Raw genomic sequence first — 23,306 nt, forward strand, 5'->3', positions numbered from 1 at the left:
CCAGAGCTCAGCATTTATAATCCAAGTTTCTTCAAGCATCAGATAGGGGCATTGGGTGAGGCCAGGGCTTGACAGAGATACCAACTAAGTTCTCTGTCTCTCCAGATTCTTGGGAATCCTTGCATAGCTTATGACCTCGTCTGGCTCTCTTCACAAGACTGACTCTGGGGCAAGTTCAATAGCAAATCATTGAGTCTTGTTTTGTCTCTTATGTGCCAGAGGGAGGCTGGGCTGGTGAGTGGTAGTAAAGGGGGAGAGATTCAGAGAGAAACTAGACATGGTCCCTGCTGTCAAGGAGTTTACAGTCTATATGGAGAAATATTACTTATAGCAAGTAACAAACATTAAATATTACTACATGATATAACACTTCAGTACGAGTATTTGCCAGATGAGTGATAGAGATATTAAATGCTATAGGAACTGAAAGATTAGAGAGAGAAAGATGTCTGTGGGTTGTGGGTAGTCAGAGAAAACTTCTTGAAATGGGATAGAGAGGGCACAGGGCTGAATTGAGTTCAGATACATGTGGGCAGAGGGAGCAGTGGCATGGGCAGAGTGGTTTCCAGAGTGTGCTGGGAGATGTCTGGGTATTAAAACCCCAGGAGCTGCTTTCCAGAATCAGTCTTAAAATGGACCTTGACCCTCAAGCCCTCAAACTGTGACTTAAGCTTTGATTCCCTAGTCCAAATTCCTTTTTTTGGTTCAAACCCTTCCAGTAACAAGAAGAAAAAACATTCTTTCTTTTTCTGTTGCCCCTTTGCCCCCACTGCTCTGCTTCCCCCTGTCCTCCTGACCCTCCCAGCTGCTTCCAAGGACTGTGGTCACTCTTACTTCTAATTCCCGAAGTTCAAGGCACAGAGACCAGGAATGAGGAAATGTTCTAGAATAAACACCATCATGATGTTGGTTTGGGCTTTTGGGATATTTGGATGACAGGATTTGGACTCTTACCTAGCCATTTCCCACAAACTTTTAATTTTTGATCTAGGAAAGTGACCCAGAAGGAGAACTCTCCCCCTTCCAATCCTTTCTACTCTTTGTTCCACCTGATTTTCTTAACCTTTTTTTTTTTTAAACATTTCTTCTATGTTCTATTTTTAAAAGAGGCAGAAATGGAAACGTAAACCTGTGATTGAGTGAACAAGTTTAGAGAAGTGCCCCTGTTGACCCAGCTTTCCCTCAGCTCTTGAAATGCTTTGTGATTGACCTCTTCTCCCATTCTTAGGAAAATAATTGCTTCTACTTTTGTTCAGGTCAGAGAAGATCTCTTCTGGGGGCACAAAAGAGATCCTGGCCTTGACCCTAGCCCTTGGCGGTGTCAGGGGATGAGGAAACTACACTTAGTTCAATTAGTGGCAGCAAAAAATACTTGAAACCTTGGGACGTGTCCCTTCTTTCATCTATATGTGTCTGAGCTGGGAAGAAAGCTCTTCTGTGTCTCAAGTATCAGAGTTGGGTTTTTTTTAAACCATGTGGGCTTGTCAACTGACTGATTTAAGATGACTTCAGGTTAAGAATGAAACCCAAAATGTGAATTCGGTGCTGCTGTGGGTATGTAAGCTCTCTGCTCAGCACCTTACACCCACATGCCATCCGTAGGATTTTTGTACTTGGCATAGATCATTCCATGAGGCACAATCATGTGTGAGACATGGTTAGTAATGATGGAAAGAATTCTGGACGCAGATCCTGGGTTCAGATCCTGACTCTGTCAGTTCATTAGCTGGCTCCGTGACCTTGGACAAATGTACTTTTCCCATACTTTTTGCTTAGTCAGCTTGTCTCTGGGTTTTTCTCCTTATTCCATCACTGTTTTGAAAGACAAAAATCCTTCCTTTCACTTGTTATCCTAACCTGGCAAAGTGACTGCCATCCTTTTTGAAGGGCCACTGTGTGTTGCCTGGGAAAATTCACTTTAATTACCTGTGATTTGTAGCTGCAAGAACTGACTCGAGCTGCCTGACTATGTCCTTGGGGCAGAAAGTGTTTGGTAGGGGACAGATAAAAAAATACAAGGGTGCTATTAAGTGGGACTGTTTGCATGTTATAATGGAGGTCACATTCACCCTACATAGTTTTGTGTCCGTGAGCCTACACCATGACCCTTTGTGTTGCTGCGTTCTAGAATTTTCTTGTTTGCTCAAAGCTCAGTAACTTGTTGGAGTATTGAGGGAAATTTGTGGTGAATTAATTACATATATCTTTTGGTTTGACATGGGTGATGCCAATGTCATAGCAGCTTCGAATGGACTATAAAATGCCATTTCTCCACAGATAAACTCTGCCTCATGCCTGGCTGGTTCGAGAAGCCATCACAGGAGGAAATACCCAGCCTCTCACCTAGATCAGTGTCCTACAGTGTCATTCCTAGAATCTCTTGTTTCTTTTGCCAATTCAGCAAATGTTTAGTGGCAAAATACAAATCTAGTCCTCATAGCCTTGTATTTACAGGAGGAGTGAAAATAGGTGATTTTTAATTGATGACTTCTATTTTCATGTCACATTGTTTCCTTATATATCTTTCCTCCCTTCCCCTACCTCATAACTCCTCCCTTGTAATAAGTATTAAAGAGGAAAAAAAAACTCCACATTTCAGCAAAACCAACCAACACGTTGGCCATGTCCAACAGTTTGTGCAAGATTCCATACTTATATGGAATCTCTATAGCTGGTGGCTTTTAACCCTGTGTGCCATGGTACCTCTTTGACAGACCAGGGAAGTCTGTGAGTCCCTTCTCAGAATAATGTTTGTTTGTTTTTAAATTTCTATCGAAAGGAAATGCTGTATTTTACAGGTTGGTGAAAATAAAGATAAATTTTTTTTTCTATCCAGATCCCCAGAAATCTCCCTGGTTAAAAAAGGTATTTTTTTCTCAGCTCTTTTGAGTGGCCAGATTTGGTCATTATCATTTCACAGCATTCAGTTTTGACTGTTATACTGCTGCTTTTCCTTCCATTACCACCGCTAATGTCGTTGTATCTGTTGTTTTCCTGGTTCTGCTTACCTCATTTGAGCAGAAGTCAGCTGAGTAGTGTATTAACAACTTGCTCTCCCTTAGGGATGCAGTGCTGTCTGATACCAGTCGTCATTATTTTTTCTCCTCTCTGCTGAAATATACTTGGCTTGGGTGGCAAAGAGCTGTTTCCAAGTTTGGGGAAAGACTGGTTTGTTGAAAAGTTGTTCCAGTGCCTGCTTTCTTTGTGGTTTTGCATAGAGTCTGTTCTTGGTGAACTACGTGTTCAGCAGGTAGTTTTGAGAAGTATTAGCTTTGAGGTCCACAGAATTCGAAAACTTTCTCCTCCTCCAGCCAGGGTTCTTTGCATTAATCCTTAACCCTCTGAGTCAATGTGCATTCTGCATCTAGAGAAAGAAGAACTGTTAGAGATTCAGTCTAGGCAAAGATCAACAGAAGCAAGGTGAAGAATATATACCTTTAATTGAAAGGGTGGCGCTGGGAGGACAAAGAAAAGGCATCTGGGAGATTGAAATCCGAATTCTTGTATATAACTAGGTAAATAGGACTCTTGATCTGCAGAAGCCTAGAAACAAATAGATGTATAATTATTTGAAGCATATTACAAGGCGAGATCTCTCTTTTAAGAAAATGTATTAATGCCTTTTATTTATACCTAATGATCCCCTAATAATTCATTCCTATACACATTCACATATATGTGTATGAATAGGTATTATGTGTGTGTCCCTCTCTTAAAACAAAGAAAAAGAATTAAGTAAAAGCCAAGTGACTGATACTTGGTATGATGAAACCCATAAGTTAGAGAAAAGAAGTGAGGTAAAAAAGTAGGGTGTGGGAGGGTGGCTTTGAGGCTCTGGAGAGGCAAAACATGATAGAGAATACCATAACAGAAAGGATAAAGGGTTTCGGAAACCAATCACAAGTCTGACACAGAGTCATGATTTAGTAATGGCGAGGTACTTCAGTTATCCAAATACATACTGGGACTCTCTTTCTGATGGGAGCAAAGCAGCTAATAACTTCCTTGACTTCCCATAGTGATAAATTTCATTCTTCAAAAGGAAAGGGGAATTTTGTTGTTCAGTCGTTTGAGTCCTGTCTGACTCTTCATAACCACATTTGGAGTTTCCTTGGCAAAGATAATGAAATGTCTGCCATTTCCTTCTCCAGCACATTTTACAGATGAGGAACTAAGACAAACAAGGTTAAGTGACTTGCCCAGGGTCACACAATTAGTAAGTGTCTGAGGCCAGATTTGAACTCAGGAAGGTGAGCCTTCTTGACTTCTGGCCCAGCACTTTGTCCACTGTGCCACCTTTGTATAGAGGGCCAAGTAAAAAATTCAGTAAAGCAATGAACTGTAGTATAAAGTATCAGGATGTAAAATAAATCTATAGCAATCATTAGCCTTTCAGTATATTACCAACAAAATTCAGCAGGAAGAGATAGAAAAAGAAATTCCATTCAAAACAGATAGAGAATGTATAAAATATTTGGGAGCCACCTACCAAGACAGAGGAACTATCTGAAAATTATGAAACACAGTTTACAGAAATGAAAATAGATTTAAATAATAGAAAAGATATTTAGTTCATGGTTTGGCCATGTCATGAGAATAAAAATGGGCAATAATACCTAAATTAATTTACTCACATTTATTGCCATACGAATCAGACTATCAAAGAATTACTTTAAACTAGACAAAATTGTAATAAAACTCATCTGAAGGAAGAAAAGTTCAAGCATCTCAAGGGAAATAATGTACTAGGTCTCAGACAGTCCTACAAAGCAGTAATTATCAGCTATATTTGGTACAAGTTAAAAAATAGAAAAGTTGAACAGTACGTAGACCACATAGAGGCATAAGACACAGTAGCATAGAATTGAATAAATCCATGGACACCAGCTACTGGGGTGCAAGATCCCCAGTTAACAAAAACTAGTGTGGAAAGCAGTGTGGTAGAAATGAGGTTTATAACCAATATCTCACACTATATACCATAACAAATGCCACATGGATATATAACCTCAATAATAATGATAAATAAACAAATAGTAAATAAATTTAGAGAAGGGAACGAGATTAATTTTCCCATCTGTGGATAAGGGAAGAAGACTTTTTTTGACATTTTTTCCCCCAGATGAATTTTGTTACTATTTTGTTTTGTGCTATAAAGTATAGACTTTTGGTAGTTAGGTGTGGTGGGCATGCTAGTTAGCACAGTGGATAGAGCTCCAGGCCTGGAGTAAAGAAGAGTCATTTTTCTAGGTTCAAATCTGGCCTCAGACACTTACTAGCTGTGTGAGCCTGGGCAAGTTACTTAACTTTGTTTTCTTCAGTTTACTCATCTGCAAAATAAGCTGGAGAAGGAAATAGTAAACCAGTAGTCTGATATTTTGTGAAGACAACCCCAGATGGGGTCATGAAGAGTTTGAAACGACTGAACAAAAAATGTTAGACGCGGCACTGACTCTGTAAATTAAATGAGATTTAATTGTCATTCTTATTATATTGGAATAATCTATCTATGAAAAGTAATGTCTCTCCAGTTTTTCAAACCTTTATTTCGGTAATGAGTACTTTGTTCATATGGTCATATAATTCCTCTGTGTGTCTGTGATATTCACAGCGTCCATGATGGCCATGGATATCCCAGTGCGATTCTGAATCACAAAATACAATAGACTCTCCACATGGAAGACAGAGCCAAAACATTTATTCAGACACCAGAAAGCCAAGTCCATCATAGTAACAAAGAAATCTGTACACAGTAACAATGCAGAGGGCAACACCAGCCCCAAACCTTCCCTCTGTGAGTCTTCCCACAAACCACCTCCCTTAAACAAATCACTGATGCTAGCCAGCTCCCTGTTTTCTTTGTCTCCCTCAGTCTGACTGCTCTAACCAAATTTTCTCAGTTCTCCTCTAGCTTGGTCTCTTCCTGTTCCACCCCTTCCTGTTCCATGTGGCTTAGACTCATGTGACTCAGGTTCCATGTGACTTAAGCAGGTCACATGGACCTATTAATGAATGGGAAAGATCTTCCCATTTAAATTACCATTACACTTAGCAGAAGGAATCCTAGATATTTTATACTTCATGCTGCTACTTTGAATGGAATCTTTTTCTATTTCTTTCTCTTGTTGGTAACATATTGAAAAACTGATGAGATTTATGGGTCTATTTTATATCTTACCATCTTACTGAAGCTATTATATCAGTGAAGTTTATATTTGGATATCTAGGATCTGCAAAAAAAGTGATCATTTTGTTTCTTCTTTGCCTAATCTTATTCCTTTAATTAATTTTTCTTGTCTCATTGCTATAACTAACATTTGTAGGATTCTATCAAACAGTAGCCATGACACTTGATATCCTTTATTCCATGGTATTACTGAAGAGCCTGTATGTTTCCCCATTAATTGCTAATGCTAGCTCTTGAACAGACAAATTATAATTTACAATATTAAGAAATAGTTCATCTATTCCTATTTTATTTTAACAAAAAGGGATATTGAATTTTGTCAGTGATCTTTTCTGCATCTCCTATTAAAATCATATGACTTTGATATTAAAATTAATTTAAAATTAGTTATGTTTGTATTTTTCCTGACACTGAGTCATCCATTCTGTTCCTAGTATAAATCTAACCAGGACTGAATGTATAATTCTTTAACGGGTTGTCATAGCCTCTTTGCTACCTTATTCAGTATTTTTGCCTTAATATTCACCAGAGATATTGGTCTATAGTTTTTTTTTCTTTCCTTTTTTTTCCTTTGTAAGGTTTCAGGACCATGTTTACCTCATAGAAAGTATTTGATAGGATCATCTCTTTTCTTATTTTTGAAAACAATTTAAGTAATATTGGTATTTTTTGAAGGTTTCATAAAATTCACTTTTAGAAACCATCTGGTGTTGGAGTTCCTTTCTTTGGGAGTTTTCTTTTAGTGAGATTTGGTTATTTAAATTCTCTGTTTCTTGTGCTGTTAATCTAGGTACTTTAGATTTTCTTCCATTTCACTGAAGTTATAGCATTTGTCAGCATATAATTGGTCAGACATTTATATTTTCCTTCATCTTAATATTTTGTGAAGTTTTTTTTTGTTTTTATATTTTGCAATTTGGTCTCCCTCTTAAAAATCAGATTATTTATTTTTTAACAGCTCCTGGTCTTATTTGTCCATTCAATTTTTCTTTCTTTTAAAAATGTATCATGATTATCAGAATATCTCTTTTGTGTTATACTTGTGTTTTTATAGTTACTTTTTTAGTTTTGTCTTCCTTAATTCTCTAACCTATTTTATATGTTTAGAGATAAAATTATGCTTTTAAGGATTGCTTTGGCTATATCCCAAAAGTTGTGCTATCTTGTCTCATTGTTTTCATTTTCTTCTACAAAATTATCTCTTGTTTTTCAATGATGTGTTCTTTGGTAAGTTTTTTAGAATCATATTATTTAATTTCCATTTGAATCCTTTCTTTAAATGACCTTTATCATCATCTTTATTATATTTTTGTTAGCAGAAGATCTGAATAGTATACTTTTCAGCATTTGTAGATGAAGTTTCTATGCCCTGGCATATAGTCAGTTTCTGAAAAATTCTCTCCATGTCCTTTACTTCTTTCCCAAATAGTTTTGGTTCTGAGGTCCCCAACTTTAGTGACATTTGCTGTTTGTCCTTTAGCTTTTCTGTGCTTTGCATATTGTGCATATGCAAATGTCCTCCAAGTCGTAGTGCTATTTACACCTGAATAAGCTGGAGTGCCTTCTTTAAGCATAACTTTGCTTTCCTGTTTGTTGCTTTTACCCACATCTGTTTTTACTGTTGTTTTGTCTAATAACATGATTACTACCTGCTTTTTTGAATTTCCACATGATAAAATAAGTTTTCCTGTATTTCCTTTTAACTCTGCATCTTTTTTCAGGTATATTTCCTGTAAACGTTTAGCTGGATTTTGCTTTTCAGGCCATCCTGCTGCCTTCCTCTGCTTTATGTATATGTTCATCCCGTTCACATTTATTGTTTGTTTATTTGATGGTTTCCTCCATTACATCCTGTTATACTTTTTCCTCCTAGCCTCCCTTTCTTTACCAATAATGTGATTGAAGCTAGTCATCTAAAGTGATTTTCTCCCACTTTCCTACCTCTCTTTTCACCTAGTCCAGACCCTGAGCCCTAGTTCTTAAAACTTTGGGTTTTTAATCCCTCCATGATCCATCCTCTGGAGTTGGAAGTTTATTGTGCTTGTAATTATTCCCTCCCCCAACTCTACTTTTTTCCACTCTTGTAGTCCATTCCTCTTTCCTTGTTGAATTTAACATATTTCTATGCCGTGTGTGTGTGTGTGTGTGTATGTATGAGTGTATGTATGTATGTAATCAACCCTCTTTTGTCTAGTTGAGATAGTTTTATGAGATGCCTATTTCTGTCACCCCATCTTCCATGTTTGTATGTTCTTCTGGTACATCCAAATTATGTGAAATAATTAATTCTTCCCACTTTCTCATTTCTTCTGTGTTGTACTTTTCCTTCCCTGTCTTTACTTTTTGAAAACAGTCAAAGCAGAACAAAACCACAATGTGATCCCTTTATTTTTTGTTAATTCCTTCTGTCATCTTTGAAGATAGTAGAATTCTGAAGGGCATTTGTCCCTTCTCCCCCATTAGAACATAAATACTTAATTTAGCCCTTTAGTTGCTCTGATGTATTTATTTCTAGGTTGTTTTTTCTTCTTTTTTTGTATTTTCAAAAATTCTTTCCAATTCCACTCTTTTTCTCAAGAATTCTTAATTTTTTTATTCAATCTTGACTAGAAGCTACTTATATTTGTTGTGAAACTATTCTTCTGGGTTAGTCTCTCATGCTTCTCTTAACCCACAGTATTTCTTAATTGACCTTAGTTTCTCAGTTGTACAGTTTCTGGCTACATGTCTCTGTGAGGACTGGTTCTGTCCATACTGTATTTACAAAAGACTGTGGCTTTGGACACCAGTGGCCTGACTTTACACTGGCTTCTACTCCCCTTCAGTATCCTTGCTAAGCAGACTTTTTTTTCTTAACTTTGTAGTAGTTTTTGTACCCTTTGGCATGATGTCTCTTTCCCCCCTGCCCCCCAACTGCACTCACAAGGCTTCCGGACATCTTCTTGTGCAGTCTTAAACTACATTGAAAGTTTGCCACTGTTTCTCTTTGGTCTTGGCAACACACTGGACAGAAGAATTAGGATCCAACAAGATCCTGACAGGCCAGAACATTCTACTGAACCAAATAATATGAAACACAACAGGGATAAAGTTTTATGCTTAGGTACAAAAAATGAGCTTCACAAGTAGATGTCCGTCAGACATCTATTAAGCACCTACTGTGTGCCAGGCACTGTGCTATTAGGGGTAATAGAAGGGGCAAAAGTATCCTACTTCAAGAAGCTCCCAGTCTAATGGGGAAGACAAGCAAACAAATATGTACAAATAGCTGTATACCGAATGAATAGGAGATGATTAAGAAGGATTGGGAATGGCTTGCTGTAAAAGATGGAATTTTTTGTGGATGGTACAGACAGAAAAAAATGGGGGGGGGGGGGTCTTATTGAACCAAATGTTCAATATGTGTCAGTAGAGTGATGTGGCAGCCAAAAAATATTTAATTTGATTTGATGCTGCATTAAGAGGGGCATACCTTCCAAGAAAAGGAAAGTGTTAATAACCCTGTATTCTGCCCACACTCAGTTACCAGGACCTGGCTTTAAGTTTTACAGACATTGATAATATGCATAATATCCATAGAAGGGTAACAGAGTTATATAGGACCAGTGAAAAGAACGAGACTGTTTAGCTTGATGAGAAGAAGATTCATGGGGGGAGGAAGGGGACATTATAATAGTTGTCTTTAAGCATTTGAGGGACTTTCATGAGGAGGAGAGATTACCAGGGGTAGGGAACCTGCAGCCTCGAAGCCACATGTGGCCATTTTGAATTCAGAAGGACCACACTTGGGGACCTAGAGGGCTACATGTAGCCTTGAGGCCACAGGTTCCCCACCCCTGGATTGGACCTTTTCTCTTTGATCTAGAAATGGCAAAGGAGCAGATTTAGGCTCCCTGTCAGGAAAAAGCTTCCTAACAATTAGTCCTATCCAAAAATGGAATGGGCCACCTTTAGATATGTGCTTTGCCCTCCTTGATGGTCTTCAAGACAAGGCTAGAGGTCCATTTATGGGGCATAGGATAGTGGGGATTTCTTGGAGGGAGGAGGGGTCTAGGTTGGGCTAGAGGTGTCAGACTTCCTGAGTCACTCAAGTCATATAAAATGTGATTAGAAAATATTTAATAAAATAAGTAAAATTCCCATAAAACCCAGATAATATTACATTTTAAAACTAAGTCAATATGTGACCCTCAGATGGTAATGTATGGTTTAGTAGCCTCCATTTCTGTTCAAGTTTGACACCATTGTGCAAGATGACTGCAGAGGTTCTTTCCAACCATCAATTCTGTGACATAGTGGTCATGTTTGATTGCATAGACAACGCCTACAGTCATCTGCCTCTTTTCCAAGAGGAGAGAAATGTGTTAACATCATCTGTTCACTCAATGAAGTGTATGACTGGTAACTGCACTTCATCCGAGTTCAAGTGCCTTTTAGTGGGTTTTATTTTTCATTTACATTTTTATAGTCATGTGGATTATTCTCTTGGCCCTGCTTTTCTACATAATGCATCAGTCAGTTTGTACTGTTGTGCTTACCATTTTCTGAATTCTTAATACTCCTCATTTCTTGTAGCATAGTAGTGTTCCATTGCATTCCTATATCTCAATTCATTTGGGCATTCTCTAATTGATGAGTATCTATTTTGCTCCTAGATTTTTTTTGGTTTTGTTGTTATTAGCAGAAAAAATAGTTCTTTAAAACTTAGAATGGAACAGATGGAGGCTAATGACTTTATGAGACACCAGGAAATCACAAAACAAAACCAAAAGAATGAAAAAATGGAAGATAATGTGAAATATCTCATTGGAAAAACAACTGACCTGGAGAATAGATCCAGGAGAGACAACTTAAACATTATGGGACTACCTGGAAGCCATGATCAAAAAAAGAGCCTAGACATCATCTTTCACAAAATTGTCAAGGAAAATTGCCCTGATATTCCAGAACCAGGGGGCAGAATAAATATTGAAAGAATCCACCGATCACCTCCTGAAAGAGATCCAAAAAGAGAAACTCCTAGGAGCATTACAGCCAAATTCCAGAGTTCGCTGGTCAAGGAGATAATATTGCATGCAGCTAGAAAGAAACAATTTGAGTGTTGTGGAAATACAATCAGGATAACCCAAGATCTAGCAGCTTCTACATTAAGAGATAGAAGGGCTTGGAATATGATATTCCAGATGTCAAAGGAACTAGGACTAAAACCAAGAATCACCTACCCAGCAAAACTGAGTATAATACTTCAGGGGAAAGAATGGTCTTTCAATGAAATAGAGGACTTTGAAGCATTCTTGATGAAAAGGCCAGAGCTGAAAAGAAAATTTGACTTAGCAGAAAAAGTATGACCATCAACAAGCAGTATACGTTTATTAAGTACCTATTATTATGTGCTGAGCACTGTGCTAAGTGTTAGCTATGAGTATTTTGGAATATATGAGACCTTGCCTTCTGTCTCTGATCTTCTTGTGGTATATGAACATTAATGAGATTGCTGGAATACAGGGTGTGGCGTACCCTTATATGGTATATAGTGGCTGTTCATTTGTAATTCCTAATTGTTTTTCACAGTGAGGTTTTTTTTTTAAACCAATTTTTTACCAATTCCTATTCCACCAACAGCGTATTAATGCATTTGTCTTTCCACAGATTTTTGAATACTAACTCCTTTATGTTTCATTATACAGTTTAATATTTTACAGTTAATGATTTGTAGCATGATCCTGTGACCTATATAAAGAACAGGAAGAAAAAAGAGCTATATGGCTTAGACACAGGGGTAGGGAAACTGCAGCCTTTTGACTGAGTCCAAGTTTTACAGAATAAATCCTTTTATTGAGAGGATTTGTTCTGTGAAGTTTGGATTCAATCAGAGAGCTGCACTTGAGGACCCAGAGGGCCACATGTGGCCTTGAGGCCATAGGTTCCCTACTCCTGCTAGGGAATGAGTTGAGTTTTCTGGGAATGTGCCTTTTAGGTATCCAAATTTTCCTATGAATTTGAACAAGTTCCTTAACCTCTTACAGGGAAAGGGGGGCAGGCTCCTTCTCCTCTTTCCTACTCTCTTCCCTCTCTCTCCTCTTTCTCCCCCTTCCCCTCCTCTGAAGATCTAGGAATGAAAAGTTCTAAGTAGTTATTACATGGTATTAGCATTATCTATAATTTAATTTCTTCCGTACTTTGATTTTCTAGACTAGGAAGACTATATCATATTTGAAGATAACACATATAGAAAATAACTTCAGTTTTGCCTTTCTAAGTCTCTTGGGTTCGTTTTGTTCTCTTAGGGTTGAATCTTGCCAAAATTTAAGACAGAATGATTCCAGATGAACAAAGTCGCAGCATTCATAGTTTTAAAGTAATTTGAAACAAAAAATCCCTTAATCCTCCAAAGAGGTCTACTCCACTGAATACTTCTGTCTTTCTCCTTTAGGAGCCTGGCCCTGCCAAGATGGCTGTCACCAGCAGCAACATTCCGAGTGCAGAAAAAATCCCCACCACCAAGTCTACGCTCTGGCAGGAAGAGATAAGGGTCAAAGACCAGCCAGATGGGAGTACCCTTAGCCCAGTACCGAATTCTGGATCCAGTCAAGTCCTTCCAGCCAGCTCATTGAAAGAACCTGGGCTGGAAAACAAAGAAGGTAAGACACACTTGATCCAGAACTTCAGAGAGAAAATATTTAATTAGGGTTTTCCAAGGAATTCAGGTAAAAGTGGGCCTTTGTCTGAATTTTCAGAAAAATTGTATTAAATATTTATCTGGCTTTGGTAGAATAGACCTAGGCTCTGTATTAGAAGCAAAATTAGGTTGAAAAAGACTTCCCTGTGAGTTCACTTAGTTTCTAATCTCCCCAAATGAAAATAAATGAATGCAAATAGACCATCCATTTCCTTCTAGCTGTTTGGGAAATAGAGCTGATTGGGAAACGGTTCTCTCACTTGTGATGTGGACTTGTACTCTTCAAATTGTGCCTCTCCCCATAAAGCTACTTACTGAGTCATTTTTTCTTAGCTTCCTAAAACCTTAGAACCTTTGAGACAGAAGAAACTAGAGATCAGCTAGTGTAGTTCTCTTATTTTATACAGAAGAAAACAGGAGCACAGAGAAATTAAGGGATTGGCTTCTAATTACCTTGTTTTTGCTGAGCTAGGACTGGAACCCAGGTGCACTGACAGCTGGTCCAGTATTCTTTCCCGGCCTTAGTTTTTTTCCATGATAAAAGAAAATGGAGGAAGACTTCCTGAAGCAAGATTGGGCACCTGATACTGACCTTCTTAAATTCTCAGAAACTCTAGGCTGAGATGGGTCTCATGGACAATAGATAGCAAGCAAGCTTTTGAATATGAATCTGTCATTTGTTTTGATCCAAGCTAGGATTTATCAAGGCTTCTCCTAAGAACTAGTAGTAAGATGGAGGATCCCACTTCTCCCATAATAACTCACCTGGATGTATACATGATCCTCCTCCCTTTCCTCCCTGTGGTGGTGCCCTGCTGCAACTTAGAAAAAAGAAAATCTCTTTTTGATGGTAAAAGTCTAGCCCCCTGGTGCACACTTAATTTTTTTTGGAACTTTTAGGGAAAGGTTCCCCATCTTTAACCTTGACAAACCTCAGCTCTAGATTCTTCTAGTCCAGGAATGGGGAACCTGTGGTCTTAAGGCCACATGTGGCATTCCAAGTCCTTGGGTGCAGCCCTTTGACTGAGTTTTATCTCAGGTTCCCCACCCCTATTCTAGTCATTCCCCCTCTTTCCTTTCTTTAGTCCCTTCTCTGAAGACCTTTTTCCACTTTAGTTTTTCCTGATGATGTTCTCATTAGGCAAAATAGTGCCTTGGTTTCAGAAAGAAAAAAAAGATTTCAAACATTTTAAAGGTTCTTGTGTTCTTATATATTATAAATGACTTCCACCACTGTTAATTACTCTGATTTAAAAAAATTATCTGAACTTTGTACCCCTCAGATCTCCAGAAGTAGCTCAGATGATGCTGGAGGAGGAGGATGACTTAACACAGTTTCCCAACTGGGCATCAGTTTTGATTCAAACTCATAGAATACCATGGACATATGTCATGAATGTTACTTTTCCTGTAGAGAAAGATGGAGAGATGTGGTCTAGACAGTAATATATAGAACTGTAGAGATGGTTGGATCGTGAGAACTGTGTGTGTTTCGATGCCAGCGTAACAGGAAATCACCAGTGGAGCACCCAGGCACTTAGACTTGGCCCTGCGTTGTTTGACATTTTTAGGTTAACTCTCAAATTCTATGAATTTAGGTAGACAGACTTGATTTCCAAGAAAATAAAAATAACTGCTGACATCTAGCACTTTAAAGTTTACAAAGTGCTTTATGTATGTTAGGCACTTTGTAATCTCATCTGAGCCTCCTTGCAACACTGTGAGATAGACACTTGAAAGTATTACGTCCTTTTTTACAGATAAAAAAAAATTATATTCTTAGAGATCAAGTAACCTACCTGTCCACAGTTACACAGCTAGCAAGTGTCAGGGGTAGTATTTGATCCCAGATCTTCTGAGTCAAAAGCCTAGCACTTTGCGTCATCAGACCATGTATGCTGATCTTTGGTTCAGAAAGTCCAGTGATAATTGTCATTAGAAAAAAGGTGGAAGTATGTTGCCTAGGCCTCTTATTCTCTGAAAAGAGTTGACAAAAGAATTCTGTGACAGAAAAGATAGGCAGATGGTAGTCTGGAAGATGGGGCCACAGAAATTGCCCAATCTGACGACTAGTAGTAAATTCATTACAAAAATACTAATTAACAACCAATTTGAGTGCAATGATCTGTCATGAATTCTAGAGAAGATCTGGAGTTTAAACAAGATCTCTAGTTTCATTGACTTTACAGTCTAGTAAGAGAATCAGACCACAACACAGACAACTGTAACATCCAGTATTGCATAAGAGTATTGGAGAGATGCAAAACATAGTACCATTTAGAATCTTAGGGGGAAAGTTGCTACTGATTAGGAGGCATCGGCCATGGTTTAGTGGAGCAGGTAGCCATTGAGTTGACTTTTAAAGGATCAATAGGGAGTCACTAGCACAGAGGTGGATGAATGGTATTTCAGGGATATCAGATGGTGGAAACAGAAGTGAGAAGGTGTAAAACACATTTGGAGAACTGAAAACAAAAGAAAACAGTTTTTACGTACAGAATGTATAGAGGGTTATCATGGAGGATAAGGCTGGAAATACAGGTTGTTGACAGTCTTCAAAGGGCTTTAAATGCTAAGCATAAGTTTGAACTTAGTAGGCAGTAGTGGACAATGCATAGTGGACTAACATGACCATTAAGATTATCTAAGCAGCAGGACGAAGGATTAATTAGGAAAGACAAAAGGTTGAAGCAGAAAGACCTATCAGGAGAGCATAATATTATATTAATAATAAAATATAATATATAGTAATAATTTAAATAACTGAATATATAATAATGAAACAGTATATTTATATATAATAGTATTCCAGATAGGCACTAGCGAGTACCTGAGATATTGGGGAGAAGAAGAAAGGGGAGGGGGTGTCAGAAATGTTTTTGAGAAGGAAGCACTAGGCCTTCGTAACTGATTAGATAAGACAAGTGATGGACGATGAATCAGAGTTAAACCCAAGGCTCAGGACATGGGTGCCTAGATGAATGACCTAAGAGTAGGAAGAAGGACAGGTTTAGGAAAAAGTCAGGAGCTGCAGTTCAGACCCATACAGTTCAAGGTGCTAGTGAAACGTCTGAGTGAGGATGTTTTGAAAGCAGCTTGAATTGTAGGTATGGAGCTCAGAACAGAGGTCATGGAATAGGTATGCATATTTTAGAATAATCCATGTAGAGGTAGTAGTTGAAGTTGTTAGAACGAATGAGATTGCCATGTGAGGAAAGAGCCAGGATTGCCAAGAGAAAATTAAGAGGGATGAGATGAGAACAAAGGAGAAACCCACCTTGAAGAGTAGGGAGAATGCTAAGCAGCCACCTGAGGACATGAAGAGAGAGTGGCCAGTGATGCAGAACCAGGACAGTGCTCTCTCAAGGAAGAGAAAGTCACTAGCCACGTCAGAAGCAGTGGAGGTCAAGGAGGATGGGGCCATGGTCCCTGGCCTTAGGGCAGCGTGAATGGAATGGTGGGGAGCCAAGTCAGATTTCAAGGGATTAAGGAGGAGGAAGGAGGGAATGGGGAATTGGAGTTACCAGTTTTGGAAAACTTTTTCAGAAAGTTGAGAAGTGGATCAGAAGAGAGAAATGGTAGATAAAGAGACTTTTTCAAGGACTATGGAGGCCTGAGAGCATGTCTGCTCCTTATTTTCTAGTTTTAAAAATCCTGGCTCCATTTGAATTCTTTGAAATAGAGAGTGGCAGCTAGCCCCGAGTGGCCTCCAAGCTCAGTACATGCCCTGCATCTCCCTCCTTGTCTTTCTGCTTTTCCACTTTTCTCCCCCCTCCCCCCGTTCCTCTTTTCCCTATCTCAGAGGAGAGCACCATGAATGGTGACCGAGTAGACTGTGGACGGAAGGCCAGAGTGGAAAGTGGCTACTTTTCCCTGGAGAAGACTAAGCAGGACTTGAAGGCAGAAGAACAGCAGTTGGCACCACCACCATCCCCTCCCAGCCCCAGCGTCCCCAATAACAGGTATAGTCACCCAGAACTACCTTTCCAGGAGCATGGCCGCCCCTTTTCTTTCCCAGGTCGCCAGGCTGCCGGCCGAATAGTCTACAGCATCTCCCTGAACTCCCTGGACTCAGCAAGTCGGCACCCCATCCACACGGACTCCAGCAGTGCTGGGGGGAGGGAAGAAGAGAAACCGGGGCACCTCTTTGCCTTTAAAGCCAGCAGGCAGTACACCACTCTAGCTGACGTGCCTAAGGCCATCCGGATCAGTAATCGAGAAGCCTTCCAGGTGGAGAGAAGGCGGCTGGAGCGCAAGACTCGAGCCCGAAGCCCTGGCAGGGAGGAGGTGGCTCGTCTGTTTGGCAACCAAAGGAGGTAAGGAGAGGGTGAAAGGGCCTTTACAGGGGGAGCAGGCTACCTTTGCTTCTTGGCTCAGTCTTTGCAAGGATTCTTTTCCCTTTTACACTGAACCTCCCACATTCTTGATACTAAAATTCATACAGGCAGATTTCATGCTGCGTTCATTGACCAGCTCCTAGAGGAAGGCTTATGTAGTACAGCTAGCCCAAGATTCTCTTATTGCCTCAGGTCTTGGGTCATCTTCTGTGGCCGCTGACCGGCATCTCACATTGATACCATTGCATCCAGTTTCTCAAAAGCTGTATCTATAGTGTTTGCCTGGTCTGAGGTGAGTCACATGAAAGCTACGTCAGTCCTTATGAGGCAGAAGGCAGTGGCAGCAAAAGAAGCGAAGGGGGCAGCCCTGGTAGTGTTGACGAGCATTGTGAAGAAAAAGCTGAAGGCCACTGGTTTTTCCTTCTTGGAAATGGAAACAGCCCTGAACTAGATGTCAAGAGATCTGAGATCAGGCCTTAACTGTCACTGGTCTATCACAGGATAGTGGGCAAGTCGTTTTATCTCTCTGTGCCCCTATTTTGCCAACAAGGAAACTGAAGCCAAAGGTAGTGAAATGCCTCCCAAGGTCACTCATAAATCTTAGAAGAGGAAGGTATTCTTCTAGCTCTAAAAATCCATAAACCTTTACACTTGACCCCTACCTCCTACCTCCTCCTCCCAATCTTCATAAGGATTAGGATTGTGAATTGAAACCTGTTCCTGGGACTTATAATGTAATTCTTATTTGAAACCTTATTTCTGCGAACACCATTCAGTCAGCGATCCTGTCTCACTGGAAGGAGGTGGAATTTGGGCAACTGTGTCCTTTCCTTTTCCTCTTACATCTTCATTAAAGTGAAGTAGGTTTCCTTGCTTTCTAAAAAGTGAAAAAACCCCTTTCTCCCTTCTGTAGTCTGCCTGTGTAGAAACCTTGCTCCTCTGTTTCCAGGTTAGCCAGGAAACAAGAGCTCCACTTGGCTCCAGAAGTGGTCAGGTCCTGGTTTGGGATCAAGGGAGGGTTCTATGGTCTTCTCTGGAAAAACTTGAGTGCTTAAGCTGTTATGTTACTCTTTCCCCTGTTGACCAAAGGTCAGTTGTCTCACCAGGTGGGCCTAGGAAATGCTTTTTCAGAGGAAACCCTTACACCAGCTGGAAGACCAAAAACTGACAACTCATAGTTAGATGGACATCTTCAATGACTAAAGGTCAAGGGATTTGGGGTATAGCCTGTTGAGGATTTAGAAGGGTGTTTTGGTTCTCTGGGTACTGCTTTTTCCTCTTTAACCATGGATAATCAAGAACTCCCTGGTTTCAGTATCTTAGAATATTGGAATGGGACCTTGGGATCCTCTCGTCCAACCCCCCTCATTTTTACAAAGGAGGAAACTGAGATCTTAGAGAAGTGATTTGCCAAAGGTCACACATCAACCTAATGACTTGGTAAAGAAAATACTTGTGAAGAAACCTAGAATAGTCCATGTGTATCGGGAGGGTTGCTAAATGTCTTGAAAAGAGGACACGATGAAGCAACTAGACTGTTAGTATCTATTCATTTAGTACTTTGTAGAGCACTTTACACACCTTAGCCCATTTGATTGGTCATCTAGAACCATTGTACATTTTACATTAGAAAACTATACTTATCTCACTCTGATACTGTCCTTGAAGTCACACTTCCTCACCAGCGAAACAACTTTGTATAAGGAAGCTGTTTTGGTACTTCATTTACTCATTGTGTTAGATTCCAAGGAGGAGTCTGTATTGGAGATTGAGAGCCTCATGGTGCAGTACCAGGTAGAGTCACTTTTTGTGTTGTGTATTGTGAACACTCTTCTCAGCGTGCCATTTTTCTGTCTGTCACTGAAGCACTAAATGAAAGGATGCAAGGATAGTTGGCCTTGTTCTTATCAAGGTAGGGAGTGAGACTCAATTCACTTTTGCTCTGTAGTTACACGAAGAGTTTGCCATGGGGTTTCTGCCTAGTTCCCTGGAAAAACATTCAGGGCAAAACTCTTGATTCCTCTGGGAACAAAACCAGGATGTAATAAGTTCCTCTTTTAGGCTTGCATTGTCTTTAGAAAAAAATACACTCCTAAAAGATGGGACTAGGGAGGGTACTGGAGAAACTCAGCTTCCTAAGGCGGGGTGAGGGTTAGGGGGTGCTGTATGTGGCAATTTTCAAATGGGGTTAGCAGAACCCTGGTTTAGCGCCATACCAGAGAATTAACATTTGGTGCTTATCTGCTTTGCTTGGCTGCTTTTAGAATAATTCATTTGGAATTTAGTGATTTTATTATGACTTTGGGATAGAAGTTTCTCTTTGCTTTCATTCAGCATGCTCACCAACTCTGCTCCTCAACTGCAAGGATCCATTTTCTTGTCCCTGGATATGTTAGATCTGATTTGTTTTGAGTAACACCAGCTTCTGGATTGTCCATGAGGAAACCTGATTATAATGTCTGCTCTCTGGTTCATATTCACTAGTTCTAAAAAAGCCCACCATATTTTGATTAGCTTCTGTCTCAACCCTGATATTCTCAGCCAGTAATTTCTTGGTGATGCACCTGGGACAAACCTGCTAGAGAACCCTACTGCTGATCTACAGAACCAGTGTTATGTGAGCTTAGTCCTCATTCCATAAGCCTGCCACAAAGCTTGACCCATTTGGCAGAGCAACTGCCGAATTCTAACTCTAGGAAAGCAGCAGCTACAAGAACAGGAGAAAGGTGTAAAAATCAGTCTCAATTCAAGAAGTCCACTGACATAGACGTTCTCTATACATCTGAGCCAATTTCACTAAGAGATTGGAGCAGGTCAGTTTTCCTATGTGCTGGGTGAGGTATGCAGTATGCATTCCTTTATGGCAGGAACTGATAGAGGGTTATGTTATTTATGTCAGTTGTAACATCAACTTGTTTTCAAGAGAATTGGCATCTTTCCAGCGAACTGAAAGTGCAAGAAGTATAAAACAAAATTTTAGTCTTAGATATCCTCAGAATGCCTCACATATAAAGGCATTGTAGCTAGTGTTATCAGTAATATTATATAGTAATAATAATATGATGTTACTAAGATGGTTTATTCTATCCGTTGCCTCCTCTTTGTAGAATTCCACAGTAGTACTCATAGTGCTCTCTACTGCTACCATCCAATGGTTTCCTTTAACTCTAATGTCCATAGGGTGAAGTATTCTTATAAAAGAAAAACCAAATGCAAAATCCTTTGAATGCATCCTGATTTATTAGCATCTCACTAAAAGAATTCAGGACATTGTAGATGCCTTACTTAGAGTCCTGTCAAGACATTATTAAAAGATGTAAAATAATTCGCATTATGGCGTGGCTTGCCATGTCTCTCCTGTTTCTCCTCACTCTGCCTTTGCTGCCTGACTTAAAGACAGGATTGCAAACCAGAGCTTTAAGCTTCAATTTGATATCCTTAGAAATAATATGATTCTTCCAGCCTTCAGATGGAGCATCCTGGCAGTGTCTGCCTTCTGGCCTTTCCCATGGATAATCTGGTTCTTCAGGTTGTTGCAGAATTTCAACTCCTTCCCTCATTTCTTCATTTCAAGGATGAATTTTAATTTTCTGGGGCTTGTGATGGATGCTATTACCCTTTAGAGTCAAGGCTTAGAGGCAGTTATGTACCTTTCTGTGTCTCTTGTTCATAATGAATGTAATAAAGCTCTGCCAATCAAGGAGAATTTTGGAGTCTGTCCCTAACGGTCTTAGCTTCTTCAGCATTCTTTGGTCCTTTGTCTTCCAAATAGCCCAGGTGAACTGTTGGGGGATGGGAATGGGGGGAACATGACAAGTAATCCTTAATTGACAAAGACAGAGAGTAACACTCTGTACATCAAAGAGCCTTGAGAGAACCAGTACTGTCACCAACACACTAGTTTTTGTGGTTTCTCTCCTCTGATGTGATATTGAAAGGGTAATGGATTTGGGGAGGGAGGTGGAATTAGCTATTCCTAGAGAATTCCAGCTCCCATGACTGTTGGCGGAAGCTACAGAAGAGCTTAGAGAGCTGCTGATTAACTTCTTTCAGAAACCCCTTAGCGACTTCAGTCAGTGGGATTAACCTTTTAGAGCTGTGATTTGTTAATTTCTCCCTTTTTCAATGATGATCTTTGATTTTTGTGTCTTGAATTCTTTGAATAAGTTTGATTTGTTGTTGCTTTAAAAATATATATCTTTTCTATTCATTCATTTTCCAGCCTTGTTTTCTTTCAGGTCTTGTTCCTCTCCACCTTCTCCTGCTGTGTCGCTGTGTGACGTTATCCGCCTTTACTCCACCTGCTTCGCTCCCATCTCATCTCAGTCTCCAGCAGTAGACAACTTGATGGCGCATCCAGCCCTCTCCCATGAAATCAACTTGCTTGTTTTTATTTTAATTTGGTTTTGATCCTTTTTACTATTCGGCAAAAACAATGTTAATTCATGGGCCTTTTTCTTGCTAAACCAAGAACAACAGGAGGCTAAGCCAGTGTCATGATCAAATGATGAATAATATTGGGAACTGAATCTTTTCCTTCCTGCTGCAAGGTGGTGGTTACCTTTTGATTGTATACAAGTGAAAATGTGTGTGCATGTGCCTCTGTATGTGTGTATGTATGCATGTGCACTGGCACATGTAAGCAAACACACCAGCCCATTTGTTCAAAAGAGGATGTGGGGAAAAGAATCATGGGGTAATATGCAGGGGTTCAGAACTGTCTCTTCATGCTTCAGATAAACCTGAATGTGTACTAAGAAGGGCGAGGACTTTCCATGATGAAAAAGGGGGAAATGTTCCATTTATCTGATGCTAGATATTAAAACTCTGTAATGAGAAAGGTGCAGGGGTTCACACCTAAGAAAATGTTTTATGTGCAACAGGCTATCATGGTTTTCATTTAATTCTCCTTGATCCAACAATGAAAAATTGAAATGTGTATGAGGTTCTTTCTCAGAGCCAAGTTTAATAAGTTTTCTTCATCCCTTTGTCCTTATTGTCTGCTCCCTCTGCTTTTTACTCACAAAGTTCAGTAGGAAGGGGGTGAGCATCATAGAGCTAAGGGTTGAACAGATGTTCAAAGTCCCACTTTTATAAGAATGGTCAGCCTCTGAATGAACCTGCCAAAGGTGGTCTTGGCCATTGTATAAATTTCTCCTTTTCCATTCAGTGGCTTTTGTGTCCTGTCTATTTTACAGGAGGTCCCAGGTAATTGAAAAATTTGAGGCCTTGGATATTGAGAAGGCTGAGCACATGGAGACCAACTTGTCAGCTGGCCCCATGCTGTCAAGTGATACTCGCCAGGGCCGAAGTGAGAAGAGAGTTTTCCCCAGGAAGCGGGTAAGCCCCCTTGGATAGTCTCTGGGTAGCCGCCACTGGTGCCAGCCTCCCATATTTCAGTGCTGGGGAAGCTGTGCACAATGGTGAGACTTTATGTGGCTCCTAATTAGCTAAAAGTCACCTCTGATGACTACACGCAGGGCTTAATATACAGGTTATATATACAGATGCTTAATATACAGATCCCGATGGTACCTCAAAAAGTTGTGATAAACATCTTTCTTCTTGATACTGATTAATCACCAATGATGAGGCTGGATAAAATGCCTCTTTCCCGTCTTCTCTGAAAGACAGTTGCTTCCTACAGTCTCACTCCACGTTTCTCCTTTTAGAAGGCCATCCACTTACTAATTTTACTTATCCAGGGTGGCAGCTGTCACCTTACCTGAGGCATTCCTGTATTATCTGTAAGCTATAAAGAAAAGGGAGATGAAAATATGTTTTCTAACTGGTATCTTCCAAAGCCCTCATTTCTGCTTCTCCTGTATCTTGCTTCTTCTTCCTCTGTTACTGTGTTGACATGAATGTGAACCACAAAGAACTTTACCTGGCTCTGAAATTTTCTCCCTATTTCCACGTTTTCCTACGACCATGAGATAGTTATGTTCTTTCTGTGAATCTGGGAAACCCTTGATGTGAGAATTGGTGGGCGTGGGGAGGTCAGAGAGGGGTTTGTGTAGATTAGAGAAAAGCAATGCTGGACACATCTCAGTGAGAAGTCTTGCTCTAAAAGTGAGCTAAGTTGGCTTCTGCAGGTGTTTGA

General features: G+C 39.8%; 1 protein-coding gene across 8 annotated transcripts in view; it reads left to right on the top strand.

The window, feature by feature from the left end:
• MPRIP (myosin phosphatase Rho interacting protein) overlaps window positions 1-23,306 on the top strand; it is a 226,486-nt gene that overhangs the window by 152,678 nt on the left and 50,502 nt on the right. For 4 of the 8 annotated variants that reach the window (XM_072597052.1, XM_072597051.1, XM_072597050.1 and 1 more), the window contains exons 6-8: window positions 12,621-12,828; window positions 16,669-17,182; window positions 22,402-22,543. In XM_072597052.1, the coding sequence (XP_072453153.1) occupies window positions 12,621-12,828; window positions 16,669-17,182; window positions 22,402-22,543 (864 nt within the window). The remainder of the gene's footprint in view (window positions 1-12,620; window positions 12,829-16,668; window positions 17,183-22,401; window positions 22,544-23,306) is intronic. The other 4 variants (XM_072597057.1, XM_072597060.1, XM_072597059.1 and 1 more) reach the window with 2 other exon arrangements.

This window comes from Notamacropus eugenii, chromosome 3 (assembly GCF_028372415.1).
Source record: "Notamacropus eugenii isolate mMacEug1 chromosome 3, mMacEug1.pri_v2, whole genome shotgun sequence".
Classification (NCBI taxonomy): Eukaryota; Metazoa; Chordata; class Mammalia; order Diprotodontia; family Macropodidae; genus Notamacropus; species Notamacropus eugenii.